Source organism: Syngnathus acus, chromosome 10 (genome assembly GCF_901709675.1).
Source record: "Syngnathus acus chromosome 10, fSynAcu1.2, whole genome shotgun sequence".
Lineage (NCBI taxonomy): Eukaryota > Metazoa > Chordata > Actinopteri > Syngnathiformes > Syngnathidae > Syngnathus > Syngnathus acus.
Genome location: NC_051095.1, coordinates 27559103 through 27575209, shown reverse-complemented (window position 1 = coordinate 27575209; position 16107 = coordinate 27559103). Strand labels below are relative to the sequence as shown.

General features: G+C 41.2%; 1 protein-coding gene across 5 annotated transcripts in view; it reads right to left on the bottom strand.

The window, feature by feature from the left end:
• uvssa (UV-stimulated scaffold protein A) overlaps positions 1-16107 on the bottom strand; it is a 158523-nt gene that overhangs the window by 36512 nt on the left and 105904 nt on the right. For all 5 annotated transcript variants that reach the window (XR_005099210.1, XM_037262838.1, XM_037262837.1 and 2 more), the window contains one exon: positions 15314-15442. Coding sequence is in view for 4 of the 5 variants with exons in the window: in XM_037262838.1 (XP_037118733.1) it covers positions 15314-15442 (129 nt within the window). In the remaining variant the exon portion in view is untranslated. The remainder of the gene's footprint in view (positions 1-15313; positions 15443-16107) is intronic.

The window sequence follows — 16107 nt, the reverse complement described above, 5'->3', positions numbered from 1 at the left end:
AAGATGGTGAAGGAACAGAGAAACAGAGAAAAACGAATGGCTCGGCAGAAAATGGGATAGTTTAATCATGCTGTGAATTGTAAATTGTGAAGTGCTTGTCTGACATCACGCTGCTGCTGCTCTACAATAGAGCACTTTCAAATTTGAGGCGCCTTGCTGTTGCGGCATTACAAGTTGCTGGACCGCTCTGTCACCCAACAAGCCTTGATTCAGTTGCCGCCACCCCTCACCAAATACACAAACAGAAAATATTTCGGAGTAATTATAATTGTATGTTTTAACAATTTACAGATTGTGCATAGAGCACGAAGGTCTTTCCCACCCACATTGTCAGAACAGAGAAAGTTGTAAAAATATATATTTTCTATGCTTCACACTGCAGCGAACAAACAAAAAATTCTTTGTGGGAATTGTTTGCAGAATTTGACTCTGACCGTCCTATTGACCTCTGGGAGCTGTTTCTCAGATGAAAGAATTAAGTCTACTGCTACTAACCTAGTTTGGATAGGTTGTCAACCTCTGAAAAAGCAGGTGTCTCTGGTTATCACTGCAAGGTTAGCTCTATTTAATATTAAATCACAGGTTAACAAATCATCGATGATGAATAAAATTCTTATGACATATGATCGAGACTTCTCCTCAGTGAAACATGGGTGACAGAGGCAGCACCAACTACGTAAGTGGAACTTCATGAACACATTTCATGTTGAGAAAAAAGGCGGGGTAATTTGATGTCATTTTTGAATGATTAATTTATCCATCCATCTATTTTCTGAACTGCCTATCCGCACGAGGGTGGAGTCTATCCAAGCTTACTTTGGGCAGTCGGCGGGGGACACCCTGAACTAGTTCCCAGCCAATTGCAGGGAAGACATAGACAACCATTAGCACTCGCACTCACACCTCACGGGCAATTTGGAGTGTTTTTTTTTGTTGTTGTAAATAAAAGAGGCTCCCACGATTATCATTGTAATCATTTAAAAACCTCTAAGTCTTAGAGAAGCCATGTTTAAATAAATATGGCCCCCGGTCAGATTTCTACGGCCCAGAGCGTCGGTCTTATAATGTATTATTTATGGCCAGCCTGCACTGTCAAACTGAATAAAAAAAAATCATGAAACTTGAAACTGTAATTCCTCCTATTACCAAAAGGTGGCAGCACCACCCCTCCCCCGCTCATTTCTGCCATGGCGTCTGCAAAGAAAACGAGGAAAGTTGACATTGAGGGCCGTCGCTTTCAAGAGAAATGGGAATTACAATACTTCTTCACTGAAAATCAAGGCAATTGTGTTTGTCTAGTTTGTAAAGGTACGGTTGTCTTGTTTAATGATTTCAACCTAAACAGACACTATCAGACGAAACATCCTAACACATACGACAAGCTAACAGGGAGTGACCGCGCTGATAAAGTGAAGCAGCTCCAAGCTGAACTGGCATCACAACAGCGATTCTTCACGTGGGGCTGTGAGTCAAAAGTAAATATTACTAAAGCAAGCTACGAAGTGGCCATGTTAATACTGTTGATGTTATGAACCTGTAGGCGCTACACAAACTATTACTTTCTGAAAGATATTGTAAATGACAAAAGCAAAATTCACTTGTTCTAAGTTTTAATAATAACAGACAACTTTGCATTACTTATAACTTCTGTTTAAAATGTTTATGAGGCAAAAATAATTTTAAACTCATGTAAATTTAAGGTATTTCATACAGTTTGTTCATTGTTATCAGACTCTTCAGATATGAATGAAAGGCAGAATTTGTGTTTTTAGAGTTGTTCACATCTGCCCGAGTGGCTTATATTTGGTTATTTTGTCATTTGAAGAAAAAAAAGACAATTGTGACAATGAAATTGGGTCTTGGTAGATTTGCAGTGGTCTGATACTCCTTCCATTTCAATATAATTGCTTGCACAGTGCTCCTTGAGATGTTTAAAGCTTGGGAAATCTTTTTGTATCCAAATCCGGCTTTAAACTTCTCCACAACAGTATCTCGGACCTGCCTGGTGTGTTCCTTTGTCTTCATGGTTCTCTCTGCGCTTTAAACAGAACCCTGAGACTATCAAAGAGCAGGTGCATTTATACGGAGACTTGATTACACACAGGTGCAATGTTCCCTCTAAGCTGCGCGCGTGCGCAATCGCGCACTGCCCGCACGTTCTCAGCCACAAGAAATCTATCCAGCGCATAAACATCCCCGCCCCCCCATTAGCACCCCCCCCCCTCCCCGAAGCGAAACGAACACGCAGCGTCGGACGTCCCATTTGCACCCCCCCCCCCAAAGCGAAACGAACAGGCAGCGTTGGACGTCCCATTAGCACCCCCCCCCCCCCCAAGGGGCATGAAGAGCATGAAAGTGATGCGTACACTCCAAATTCATTTTGACCTGTAAAGTCAGAAGAACTGAACCCCAAGTCCATTTTGACCTGTACAGATAATGTTATAATTTTAACAAAGAGTATTGGTCTTCTTAGACTACACGACATTGTTGTCACTTACAATGGTCGCGCTGTCAGACTACAAGATAAATATTCTTCTGTGTCTTGGAGGGTCGTCATGTCGAGGGGGGGGAGAGAGAGAGAGAGAGAGAGAGAGAGAGAGAGAGAGAGAGAGAGAGAGAGAGAGTAAGAGAGAGATTCTACTGTTTCTATTAAAACATTTTCATGCTGACCTAAAACACTTTTGAAATGATGAGCATAATGACTTTCAAATCAGAGCATGAAAGTGATGCGTATGTGGATAATGACTAAACTCCAAATTCATTTTGACCTGTAAAGTCAGAAGAACTGAACCCCAAGTCCATTTTGACCTGTACAGATAATGTTATAATTTTAACAAAGAGTATTGGTCTTCTTAGACTACACGACATTGTTGTCACCTACAATGGTCACGCTGTCAGACTACAAGATAAATATTCTGTGTCTTGGAGGGTCGTCATGTCGGGGGGGAGAGAGAGAGAGACCTCTACAAATCTTTCCTCCATATCGTGGCCCACCGGAGAGCAGCTGAGGTACTGTCCGTTCCTTTCTATTCCATTTTGTTTGTTTGTGTGTGTGTGCCATGTCCACTCTCTCATCCTGAGTAGGAGGGCACTCTTTTCCGATGTTTTCAATGCCCAAGAACCAGTCGAAGGACGACGTAGGTTATGTCACACTATGCAGCAAGACGAACAAAAATTCTGACATGCCAGACTTTCGTTGTTAGGGTTGACAAATTATCTTGATCGTATGATTATGCTGGAATGTAGACTAGAATTATTAACTTTGTTAAAACCTTTCACCTTTCCTTGACTCTAGAAAGTTTCCACATTCAGTTGTTGAAACTTTCCAAATGGTGTGGAAACATTCTTGCTTAGTTATCTAAAACGCTCCTCTAGTTTCTGTTTCCACAACCTTGTATAACAAAGAGCTAAGACCCTCTGCACTGATTAACCAGTTGCTGAGGTGACCACCAAACATGTCCACTCTCACCCCCACCCTGTTTTTTCAATATATATGCTCTTGCAAGGGGCCTAAATCAGATTACTTTTCGATCACCTTGTATGCTACAAGGTGACGAAGGTTTTCTCCACTTGCAAGTGCTAAAACCAGTTGCTGAGGTGTGGAGGTGGTCAGCAGCACTAAATTCCTGGGAGTCCACATCACAGACGACCTCACCTGGACTGTGAACACCACAACACTGGTCAAGAGGGCACAGAAGCGCTTGTACTTCCTGCGGAGGATGAGGAGAGCCCACCTGCCCCCACCCGTCATGAGGACGTTCTACCGAAGCACCATAGAGAGCATTCTGACAAGCTGTCTCTCGGTGTGGTGTGGAGGTTGCAGCGCCTCCGATTGGAAGAACCTGAGGAGAGTGGTGAGGACAGCAGAGAGGATCATCGGGGCTCCTCTTCCCTCCATTCAGGACTTGTCATCCCAGCGCTGCGTGTCCCGAGCCCGTAATATTATCAGTGACCCATCACACCCCCACCATGGACTGTTCTCCCTGCTGCCCTCTGGGAAGAGGTTTCGCAGCATCCGCTGCAGGTCCACCAGGTTCTGCAATAGTTTTTTCCCTGCTGTCGTCAGACTGTTGAACATTCAAACGTAGCATTCCTCTGCACACTTGTAAATACTGCTTTTGTCTCCTGCACTGTTTACATACTTTATCACTGCTGCACTTTGTACTTTATACTTATCTTATTTCATATTTTTATATAGAATGTCACTTTTTGACCAGCCGCAATACCACTACATTGTTGAAAGCCGTATGCAACGAAATTTAGTTTTGTGTACACCTCGTGTTGACAAAATGACAATAAAGTTTGTCTAAGTCTAAGTCTAAGTCTAAAAGGGCATACTGTCTCACGTGTGGTTCTTGCAAATAAGTTAGAGTGAGCGCCACTCTAACATTCGTCATAGTGGTTGTGAACTGTCCTAGACACCAGACGTCAAATCGTTGAGAATGTCACACTTCACGGGCTACGACACATCAAGACAACTCAAAACACACATTTCTGTCAGCTCATTATCGAGTTACTTGGTGTAATCTGACGCCGGCTAAACAACACTTCTGAAATCATTAGTAACAATTTCAAAAATCCACTCTCGTTGTAGACAAACTCACAAATCCCCCAATAGGGGCTGGGCAATATTTGATGATCAATATCATAAGAGACAAGTGATCAATACCAACATAAAATGCAAATTTAAACATTGAAATGTATCCTTGTAATATATGACTGCTTGGCAACTTTGCACAAATACGTTTTAATGGGTCATGGCTCAAGTAGCTGTACACCACTGTGTCTTCATGTGTGCTTAAACATCAGACATGTTATATGTCCTGTGAAACCTCACTGAAATCTAGCGAGGCAGCCTTTTGCCTGCTCTGAAACCCTCGGCACCCTCCCCCTCTCTCTCCATTCTCCTTTTTGCAGTAATCTTTTTCTCTCTGCTGCCACTTCTCACAAATGACCTATCAGATCACTACCTATGCAATAAAGTTTTATCAAATCGTGGTGAAATTACAAACACAACTAGGGGTCATTCGAAATTTATCAACATTTTCCAAACTGTACAAAGTGTACTCTTTCAGGACCCCCTCCCTTCCTACAAAGAAAATGTTGACTTTTTCGAGGCATTTCGCCTGGTATATTATCCTCTACGTATATCTTACAGTGAATAGACAGATCCATCCATCCATCCATCCATCCATCCATCCATCCATCCATCCATCCATCCATCCATCCATCCATCCATTTTCTATACCGCTTGTCCCCACGGGGGTCGCGGCCGTGCTGGAGGCTATCCCAGCAGTCATCGAGCAGTAGGCGTGGGACACCCTGAACTAGTTGCCAGTCAATCGCAGGGCAGTGAGTACACTACATAAAGAAAATGTTTTTACTTTCTTGTCAAAACATTGTGTATTGTTTTACTCAATAAACATGTAGATATTAAAGTACAATATTTTCTTATTTTCTTTAGCGCCTGTAAGCAGCAGGAGCCACCTTGAAATCTTTCCAAAGCAATTGAATATTTGGTATGTATCCATCACACCCTCAACACCAAGAATAAGATCTAATCACAGTGGAACAAAACACCCAACAGAGGTGATAGTTCACAGATATCCAAAGAACTGTTCCGATGAACGAACGCCATGTTTCCTGCCGATCATAAACAAACCTTGTGTACCATATTTTCCACACCATAAGGCACACTTAAAAGTCTTTAATTTTCTCAAAAAAACGAAGGTGCACCTTTTAATAAGGTGCGCCGTGTGTGGACCAAATTCCAAATTCTGTTGAGTTGTTTTGTTTTGCTTAAACAAATTAGAACATTTTCAATAATTTTACTTGCAAATAAAATACTTCAAAGTCAAAATCACTTTCTCATTGCTGGTTAAGTTGTACGGAAGGAAAGCCCTATTTAGATATTTGAAAAAAATAAACAAAACCAAAATCCATTGGTCAATAATGGTATATAAGTCAAAGTTCTGCTTGAAAGAAATCTTTCCACAAAAAGTTAATTTGCACTGTTTTCTGGAAACAGAAACAATGGTGAAACATATCTACTACGGTTGATTTCTAAAGATTGGAGAAAGGTAGAAAACAATTTTCTGATAAAAGAAGAGTAATTTTTTTTGGTACATTCCATGTTTACACAGCTGTGAAACACAATACTCTGTGGGCCTTGAAAGATCAGTCAAACTACTCTAAAACACCTGGCATTATTGAGTTGGCTGCTTGGAACAAGGCTGGCAGTGAATATCGTAATTGTTTGGAAAGGTTTTAACCCTTCTGAACCTGCCGCATTTATCTGGGCATGGGACCATCATATAGTTTCAATTGCCTTGTGCCCCTGGCCCCGACAGGTGCAAACATTTGCCAATTAATCAACAAGGAATTCATTGTCCAAATAATTGATCATTTTGTTATCAGAGTAATTGTTTAGAGCCTTGTTCAATTTAAAATTGCATTTTATCCTCTCAACAGTAAACATTCTCAGACTTCTGTCGTCCTCCATGAATGCAGACTACGATGGATAACAATTTTTTCCTTTTTTTGCTGCATACCAAACCAGTCACTGAATCAACATTAATATGTGTGTGGATTTTATGCACTGTAAATTTGAAGCATCATTCTGTTTTTGTGGAAAGGAATGCAAATTATAAAAATAATCATGAGTTGCAGCCCTAATTTTTCTTACATATTTGTTTTATAAAAAGTGAATTGAATTTATGATATACTCCAACATATTTAACAATTAGATGTACAGAAAGACCTACCCAATGACCTAAATAGCACTTTAAAACAAGACTGATGTTGGGCTGTCTTTAAAAGCAGGAAACAATTTGGTGTTGCACCGGACAACTGCTACCCTGACTTGAATTGTCTGTTGACAAGTTAGATGGGACCACATTTAAAAATCGATTCAATCTTATGAACTGAAATTTAAATGGACTACATTGTGAGGGGCATTCAGTGCAGTAGCTATTTATATGGTAATGTAGCTTGGCCTGCCAAGTTCCGGCAAATGATTACCACATTGAATGCGTGAGAGACGGTGTGTGTGTGTGTGTGTGTGTGTGTGTGTGTGCGTGTGCGCGTGTGTGTGTGGTACGTTTACATACAGTCAATATTCGGATTATGGTCAGAATTCGGGTTTCTGAAACAGTCGAAATAATCCATAAACGTTTACATGTCTCAACAGGCAGAGATACTCGCACATTTACCGTATTGGCCCGAATATAAGACGACCCTGGTTATAAGACGACCCCCTCTTTTTCAAGACTCAAGTTTGAAAAAAGACTTTTTGAACACCAAATTTAATTTTTATACAGAAAATGATTACAGCTGAAACAAATGATTATAATATATTCAAGAGAAAAATAATGTTATTTTGCCTCATTCAAATCATGCAAAAACTGTCTATCACATCTTAATATCTGAACATTTAAATACTATGTAAACGATAGTGCAATTACATTTGTAAATGAATGGCTTCTGGCTTTTGAAATGTAAATAAACCAATCTACTGTGATAAAACAACAAAATTGCAATAACTGCATTAACCATCAAAGTGAAGTCTAACTGTAACTGTAGTCTTGAAACAAATCTGAATAAGGAAAAACATTGCAATAAAATAATGCAAACTGTTACCGCTATTGTTGGGGAGCCTGAGGACTGTATAGGGCAGGCATGTCCAAAGTCCGGCACAGGGAAAAATTCTTTTTTTCTATCGACAATCAATTAATTCAGGTCAAGACGCTCGTCCCGGTCACGTGACATGTTTCACCAGTCGAGCCCGCAAAGCTAGCAAAAATTAGTAAAAATTTATTTTGAAAAATATAAAAAAATTGGCGATTGTTTCCCAATTACATCCGTCAGTACATCTGTGTCTCTTGACACAGGTCAAGACGCTCGTTCCGGTCAAGTGACATGTCACCCCAGTCGAGCCTGCGAAGCAAGCAAAAATGAGCAAGAATCAGAGATGTTTGGAAAGCTTCTTCGGAAAAGGAAAAAAGCCCAATGAGGAGACGGAAGAAGAAGAGGCTACAACCTCTAAGAAAAGGAAAGCTGCATTTAAAAGAAAATTTCAGAAGTCCTACTTAAAATATGGATTTATCGCCACAGGTGACTCTGAAGCGCTAAGCCCACTCTGTACAATATAATAATAATAATAATAATAATAATAAATTATATTTGTAACGCACTTTACATTCGGAGGAAGTGCTACATGGCAAGTAAAAACAAGAAAACAATGCAAAGACAAGTATAAAACAACTGGACGACAACCAGGATGCGGAAAACAGGATTACGGAAATGCTAGGGTAAAGAGGTGCGTTTTAAGTCCGGTTTTGAAAGAGTCAGTGGATTGGGGTGCTCTTAGGTGGTCGGGGTGGGAGTTCCAGTGTGGGGGATGCATGGCAGAAGGCCCGGTCGCCCATGGTGCGCAACTTGGTTTTCGGGACATCGAGAACGTGTGAGTTGGATGAGCGGAGGCTTCGGGTGGCAGGTTTTGGGGCAAGGAGTTCTTTGAGGTATGGGGGAGCATGTCCGAGGATACACTGGTGAGTGAGGAGGGCGATCTTGTAATCAGTTCGGAATTTGATGGGGAGCCAGTGCAGAGAACGGAGGATGGGTGTGATGTGGTCGCTTTTCCGCACCCTCATCAGGATCCTAGCAGCGCTGTTTTGGATGTACTGTAGTCTCTGGAGGCTCTTGCTAGGGATCCCGATGAGGAGTGCGTTACAGTAGTCTAGCCTGGAGGAGACAAAGGCGTTGACAAGTTTCTCAGCATCCGGCAGGGTAAGTGTGGGGCGGAGTTTAGAAATATTCCTGAGGTGGAAGGAGGTTTTGCAGATGTGTTTTATGTGTGACTCTAGGTTGAGTTGAGGGTCCAGTTTCACACCCAGGTTGGTGACAATGGCTGAGAGGGGGATAGTGTGATCGGCGAATGAGATGCTTGTTATTGGGCAGGTATGGATCTGATGGGGAGTGCCAATTAACATTGCTTAGATTTTGTCACTGTTGACTTGCAGGAAGCTGAGATTCATCCACGCCTTTATCTCCTCCAGACACAGGGTGAGGATGGATGAGGGAGATGGAGGAGGCTGGGTTGTGGAGGGCGGGGGGTCGAGTTTGAGGTATAGCTGGGTGTCGTTCGCACAGCAGTGATATGAGATGCCGAACTTCCTGATTATATTGCCGAGGGGTAGCATGTAGAGAGTGAAGAGGGTAGGACCAAGTACAGATCCCTGGGGGACACCAGAGGTGACAGTGTGTATGTTGGATTTTTTTCCTCCCAGGGAAACGTACTCGGTTTGGTTTGACAGGTAGGACTGAAGCCAGGTTAGAGCAGTGCCAGAGAACCCAGTGGAGTGAAATTGATTAAGGAGGATATTGTGGTGGACAGTGTCAAATGCAGCGGACAGATCTAATATGTGGCGACAGGCTCGCTAACGAGGCAATGAAGTCTTCAAAATAACTTTGGCACATGGAGACCAAGCATCCTGCATTAAAAGACCAACCTTTGAAATTTTTCGAAAGAAAAAAACGTGAACAAGGACATTGTCTCCAATTACGCCTAGATGGGACCGGCTCGTTTCTGAGAAACAAGCTGAGTGCTCCCACTAATTCAACGTAATGGTGAGTTTTAGTTTTATGTGATTTATATTTGTTTTTATTCCAGTCGTATCATTTTATTTCATCGTATTTATATATTTATTATAAATGTATAGTTTATTATTTATTTATATAAAGGCCGGTCCGCGAAAATATTTCTGACACGTAACCGGTCCGTGGCACAAAAAAGGTTGGGGACCACTGCCATAGACGTCTAAAAAACGTCCTTTTTTAGACCTTTTCTAGCCGAGGTTTAGCCTAGATGTCTAGGTAGCATATCGACGTCTATTAGACGTCCATTAGACCAGTGGTCCCCAACCTTTTTTGCGCCACGGACCGGTTACGCGTCAAAAATATTTTTGCGGACCGGCCTTTAAATAGATAAATAATAAATTTATATAAATAAATAATACATGTATGATAAATATATAAATACGATGAAATATAATGATATGACTGGCATAAAAACAAGTATAAAGTTTATTTTAGGTCACAGTCACCTGCCTCTCATTACCTGTCTCGTATTTAAGTCCTGTCTGCGTGTCATTCCCTGTTGGATCATTGTTGTCGTACTGTCTTGCTGTCGTCATGTCCTGCTGTCTTCTTGTTTCACGTCCCGGTCAGTCAGTCATTAAGTCATGTCAGTTTGCCTTTTGAGTTTGCTTCAATAAACCCTGGTCCAAGCTGCATTTGGTCGCCCTGCTCCATCCGATCCTTGACAGAATGATCCGACCACTACAGCGACCAGCGCTTGGACCCCCTCCACCACCAGCTCCCGTCCGCGACGCCCGATCCATGTCCGTCGTCCGAGCTTGTTCCAATGGCATGGGCTCCACAGCCGCCATCAGACTTCGCTCCAGCGACGCCGGACTCGTGGCCGCCGAAGGAGTTCCTCCCGGCGCCATCAGGACTCGCGGCCACCATCGGGCCCCACCCCAGCGTCGCCGGAACCGCGACCGTTGCCAGACTTCGATCCAGTTGCGCTGGACCCGCGATCGTCCCTGGCCCCACTCCCACTGCTGCGGCGCGTGATGGCTCTTGCCGCTGCGCACAGCCCCGCCTTCCAAATCCCGCTGCTCGCGGTACGGACTTCCAGAGTTGCCGCCGATTGCGGTACAGACTTCCAGAGTTGCCGCCGATTGCGGTACGGACTTCCAGAGTTGCCGCCGATTGCGGTATGGACATCCAGAGTTGCCGCCGATTGCGGTACGGACTTCCAGAGTTGCCGCCGATTGCGGTTCGTGTTCCAGAGTTGCCGCCGATTGCGGTTCGTGTTCCAGAGTTGCCGCCGATTGCGGTTCGTGTTCGTGTTCCAGAGTTGCCGCCGATTGCGGTTCGTGTTCCAGAGTTGCCGCCGATTGCGGTTCGTGTTCCAGCCGATTGCGGTTCGTGTTCCAGAGTTGCCGCCGATTGCGGTTCGTGTTCCAGAGTTGCCGCCGATTGCGGTTCGTGTTCCAGAGTTGCCGCCGATTGCGGTTCGTGTTCCTGAGTTGCCGCCGATTGCGGTTCGTGTTCCAGAGTAGCTGCCGATTGCGGTTCGTGTTCCAGAGTTGCTGCCGATTGCTGTTCGTGTTCCAGAGTTGTTGCCGACTGCGGTTCGTATTCCAGAGTTGCCGCCGATTGCGGTTCGTGTCCCCCCGAGTAACCGCTGATTGCAGTTCATGTCCCCCCCGAGTAGCCGCCGATTGCGGTTCATGTCCCCAGAGTTGCCGCCGAGCGCGGTTAGGACTTTGCCATGGCCAGTGAGGTCATTTGAACTGGTGCGCTTCCCCCCCGCCCCCGCACTCGCCGCGTTGTAGTTTGGGGTTTTTGGGACGTCGGGAGCTGTCCCTTGTGGGGGGGGTACTGTCACGTATCGTCCCCAGCCGTGTTACTATGTGTCTAGGTCAGGGGTCGGCAACCTTTTTTACTCAAAGAGCCATTTGGGACCGCCCCCCAATGAAAAGAAAGCACCCGGAGCCACAACCCATTTTGACATCATTATATATATTATGCATGTATATATTATGCTATGTACAAAAAACTATTGCATTTATGAAAATGAAATCAACAAACTGCTGCAGAGAACACAGAATTTTATTTCTGCATGTAACAAAAAGCATTTTACACTTGGTTGATGCTTAATTTCAAATAAAATACCCGGTGTCTATTCGAGTCCTCGAATTTAAGAAATAAAAATCCAAACTTACCCAACCCACTGAACAAAAAATGCAAACAGCCTGCAGTCACCTGTCCTCTTATTTATGAGATAAAAATCCAAACTTATCCAAATATTATCCACCAGCACTGAACAAGCAATGCAAACCAAAAAAATGCGCAGTCTGCTTCTCTCCCATTGCGTGTACTGGAGTGTGCAGCCACTTGTCCTCCTGAATTAAAAAAAACGACTACTTCACTTAATATATAGTTATCACGCTGGTAGTGTGCTGGAAAAACTCCGGCTGCCAGACCTGAGGGACGCCAGGAATTCGAATGTCGCACATCGGCGGATGTGACGCATATTTTGGGCGGTAAAAATATTAAAAACGTGTAATTTTAATGTTACAAGTTTACCATAATCTTCAAATTCAGAATTATATTTTAAAATGAACAAACTAAAATAAAATTTAATTTTTATAAAATACTCATTATTTCACAGTCACAGGGAGCCACAACAGAAGGATGAAAGAGCCACATGTGGCTCCGGAGCCATGGGTTGCCGACCTATGGTCTAGGTTGTCATGGTTTCTGTCTGTCTGTGTACTCGCCCCTCCCTTCCTGTGTCAACTCACAAACCATGTACATCACAGTCACCTGCCTCTCGTTACCTGTCTCGTATTTAAGTCCTGTCTGCGTGTCACTCCCTGTCGGATCATTGTTGCCGTACTGTCTTGCTGTCGTCATGTCCTGCTGTCTTCTTGTTTCACGTCCCGGTCAGTCAGTCAAGTTATTGTTTGTTAAGTCATGTCAGTTTGCCTTTTGAGTTTGCTTCAATAAACCCTGGTCCAAGCTGCATTTGGTCGCCCTGCTCCATCCGATCCTTGACAAAAGCATGGATATTCAAAAAAAGCTTTTTGAAAACAAATGCATTTATTAACAGCATTAAACTATCACTGATTCTCAAAAAAAAAAAAATATATATATATATATATATATACATGTATATATATATATAAATATAATATATATACGTATATATATGTAAAATTAGAATATCGTGATAAAGTTCTTTATTTTCTGTAATGCAATTAAAAAAACAAAAATGTCATAATTCTGGATTCATTACAAATTAACTGAAATATTGCAAGCCTTTTATTATTTTAATATTGCTGATTATGGCATACAGCTTAAGAAAACTCAAATATCCTATCTCAAAATATTAGAATATCATGAAAAAGTATACTAGTAGGGTATTCAACTAATCAACTAATCGGTTCGACAACCGAGGCTCCACTGTATTTTGAAGGCCGTTTTCAGGCGATACCACTTCCTGTTTTACATTCGTGTACATATGTCGGTTACAGTGGTACAGGAGTCATTGACGATGTAAGTGGGTCTCCTAACGAGAAATTAACGATCACGTGTCTAACCTTTAGGACAATCTAGTATTGCTCCAACTGTTCGTTTAAATTCCTTTAGAGGTCCGTTTTCGCGTGTTAGCACGATCGCAAATTAGCATATTTCCGCTAACTCGTTAGCCTGCCCAGTACTTCTTGTTAACATGTTACACGCACACACGTATAATATTTATATTTTCAATATTTATACAAAATTTTCTGTATGTTATTTATACTATTAATGTATTATGTACATGTTTGAAACAATTATTTAATGTTCTAATAATAAAATATGCACTTAAATGGTTTCATATACATTTATTGACACAAAAAATGTACCGATAAAAAAAAAATGTACAGATGAGAGGGTGACTGTACTTCGCGGATTTCACTTATCGCGGGAGGTTTTTGGAACTAATTATCCGCGATAAACAAGGGATTACTGTAATGCCGTTTTGTTTCGTTTCGTTTCATTTTCGTTTAGTTTTCAAATAATGTTATTTTGTTCTATTGTGGAAACGTTTATCAAGAACGAATCTGTAACTGCAACACAACGAGCATTCCGTTTCCGCTTCAGACTTGGTAGACATGATCCCGTACCTGCTCGAAACACAATCTTGTTATGGGTTACTAGCCAGTGGATCAGCATTGACACGCAAATCAATCAATTAGATACAAATAAATAAATATATATATAATGTATTTTTTAAATTGTATTTTTTATTTTTAATCAAAGGTTTTAGACAGTATAAGGAATAAACTATTGAAAGTGATTGGGATTAAAATCCAAAAGAATCAATATGACTTTGTTTACTGTTTTAGACTAGCTCTATAAATATTGCAATAAGAACAAAGTCTCGTTTAAAGACGTTGAGTGGTTATCACATTCAAGGTGTCACGACTTGACTGTGTATTTTATGTTGGTGAAAATGAACAATTCAGGTTCTACTGTTGAACTACGTACATGCTGGGATTTCCGCAAATGCACCACAGCAGTCAGAGCGTCAGTTATCAAAAGCACACAGCAGCAAACTGAATATGTGCCAATGCAGCACAATCAGACTGACAACATGAAAATCAAGATTCTCTGATTAGCCACGCATGCGCCATTAGCATGTGGCTGACCAGGCCTTGCGCTGACCATTGTTTTGGCGATCCTATTTACAATGCACTCCGTAATTAATAATGGCCAATTTCCCACGGCACAGCTGAATATGTCTCACCGTGGCGCAGTGGTTGGGAAACACTGCTCTTGGCCATTTGTATCCAGATAAAAAACACAGGCTTGAAATGACCAAGAGCTCTTTTCTTGCTTAAATTTGTCGCACGGTATCAATTTATCACCAATCCAGTGTGATTTTGTAGACCTCGTATCTATTTCCATTGGCTTTCCCAATTGTCACTGTCTGCCGAGAAATTGATCATTCAGTGAGAAAAAAGCTTTCCCTCCTTGTCTGTCTTAAGTACACCATCTTTAACTGTTCAATTGTAGCCTACTCTTCTGGCCAAAACACACATGCTTCTTTGTCTCAAGGGAGTAGTCAGCTCATATGATCGGTAAAGTGACATCTTTATACCACTAATCTTCCTTGACAGGTCTATTAGCTACCCCAGAGCTTCTCTAATCATTTTCTGCCAAATAGCGTTTTCTTAGATGTCTAGTTAACTCAGGTGGTATGCAAAATGAACACAGCCTAAGTGCAGTTCAGTTGCATTTACTAACTTTGACGTTTATTACAGTTGCATTTCATTTTTGACAACTGTTTGGTTCAAAATATTTACTTAGGGACACTTTTTTAATTTACCTAATGTGCATTATAATTGAATTGAATTATTATTTAAATACAGTTTTTTTATATATATATTCAAGGCAGCGTTAATGTTCAATATGAAAAATGCTACAGTGGTTTAAAATAACATTAGATGTCCTTTATACAAATAGTCTGCGCTACGCAATTAGTCACAATGGCAGCGCTGAGAGATTAATATTCTAATTTATTTTTTATTTTTTATTTTAATAAGTATTTTTTACGTGGTACTTTGTGTAAAAAGTTTGAAAACCACTAAAACTATCAAAAACTAACCAATCGTTGAGACAAAATGAAATCATGATTTCATTCAAAGTCACATTTAAAATCAACTTACCAAAATGTACATACATAACAATAACGCACCATTTTGTTTACTCCACTCTTCGAGTCAATGTTCAACTCGCTCAGTTTCAGCAGAGAACATTCCAGGGAAATTCTAAGATCCAGTGCTCTTCTCAAGAGGTGCTGATTAGCACCAGACTTGGTGAAGACCTATAAACAAACAAACAAATGTGCTTTATTTTTCAAGATACCATTTTTCCTTTCAAGATTGTAGTCAATTAGATTGCAGAGGATGAAAATCACACTGATGCCCTCAATATGATAAAGATGCTAAAGACAAATCGTATATGGCTGGTTGTTCCTGTTGAACGGCAACAAAATATATAAAGACCGATATATTTTAGATCCCACTTGGCTGCTTCCATCTCTGTGGGGTCACTCTCAGTCATGTCATCCATGGAACGTAATTTCGATCTCTTTGTGTGTCTTGGCATGTGAAGAATTTGACATTAAATCAGACTTTGACTTTGACTTTTGACTTTTTTGACAGAACTCGGCATTGTCGTCAAATCTTTCAATCTTTCTTTTATAACACTTATAGTAGTTTTTAAATAATGCGTATGCATATATACGCCTAAATATTGTTATCCAATATATCTACTGCAATTTCACATTAGATTGCTGGTTTGAAATTTACTTTTAATATTATTATTATTATTAATATTATTATGAATATTAATATTATTTAATAAACATTTATGTTAAAACTTGTCTGGTGTTTGATTCCTTGTTTTTATATTCGCCAATTAAAACATTAAAACAATTTGGTTAACTTTATATGTTTTACGTTGTTATATGAGTTGGTGTCCCCTTAA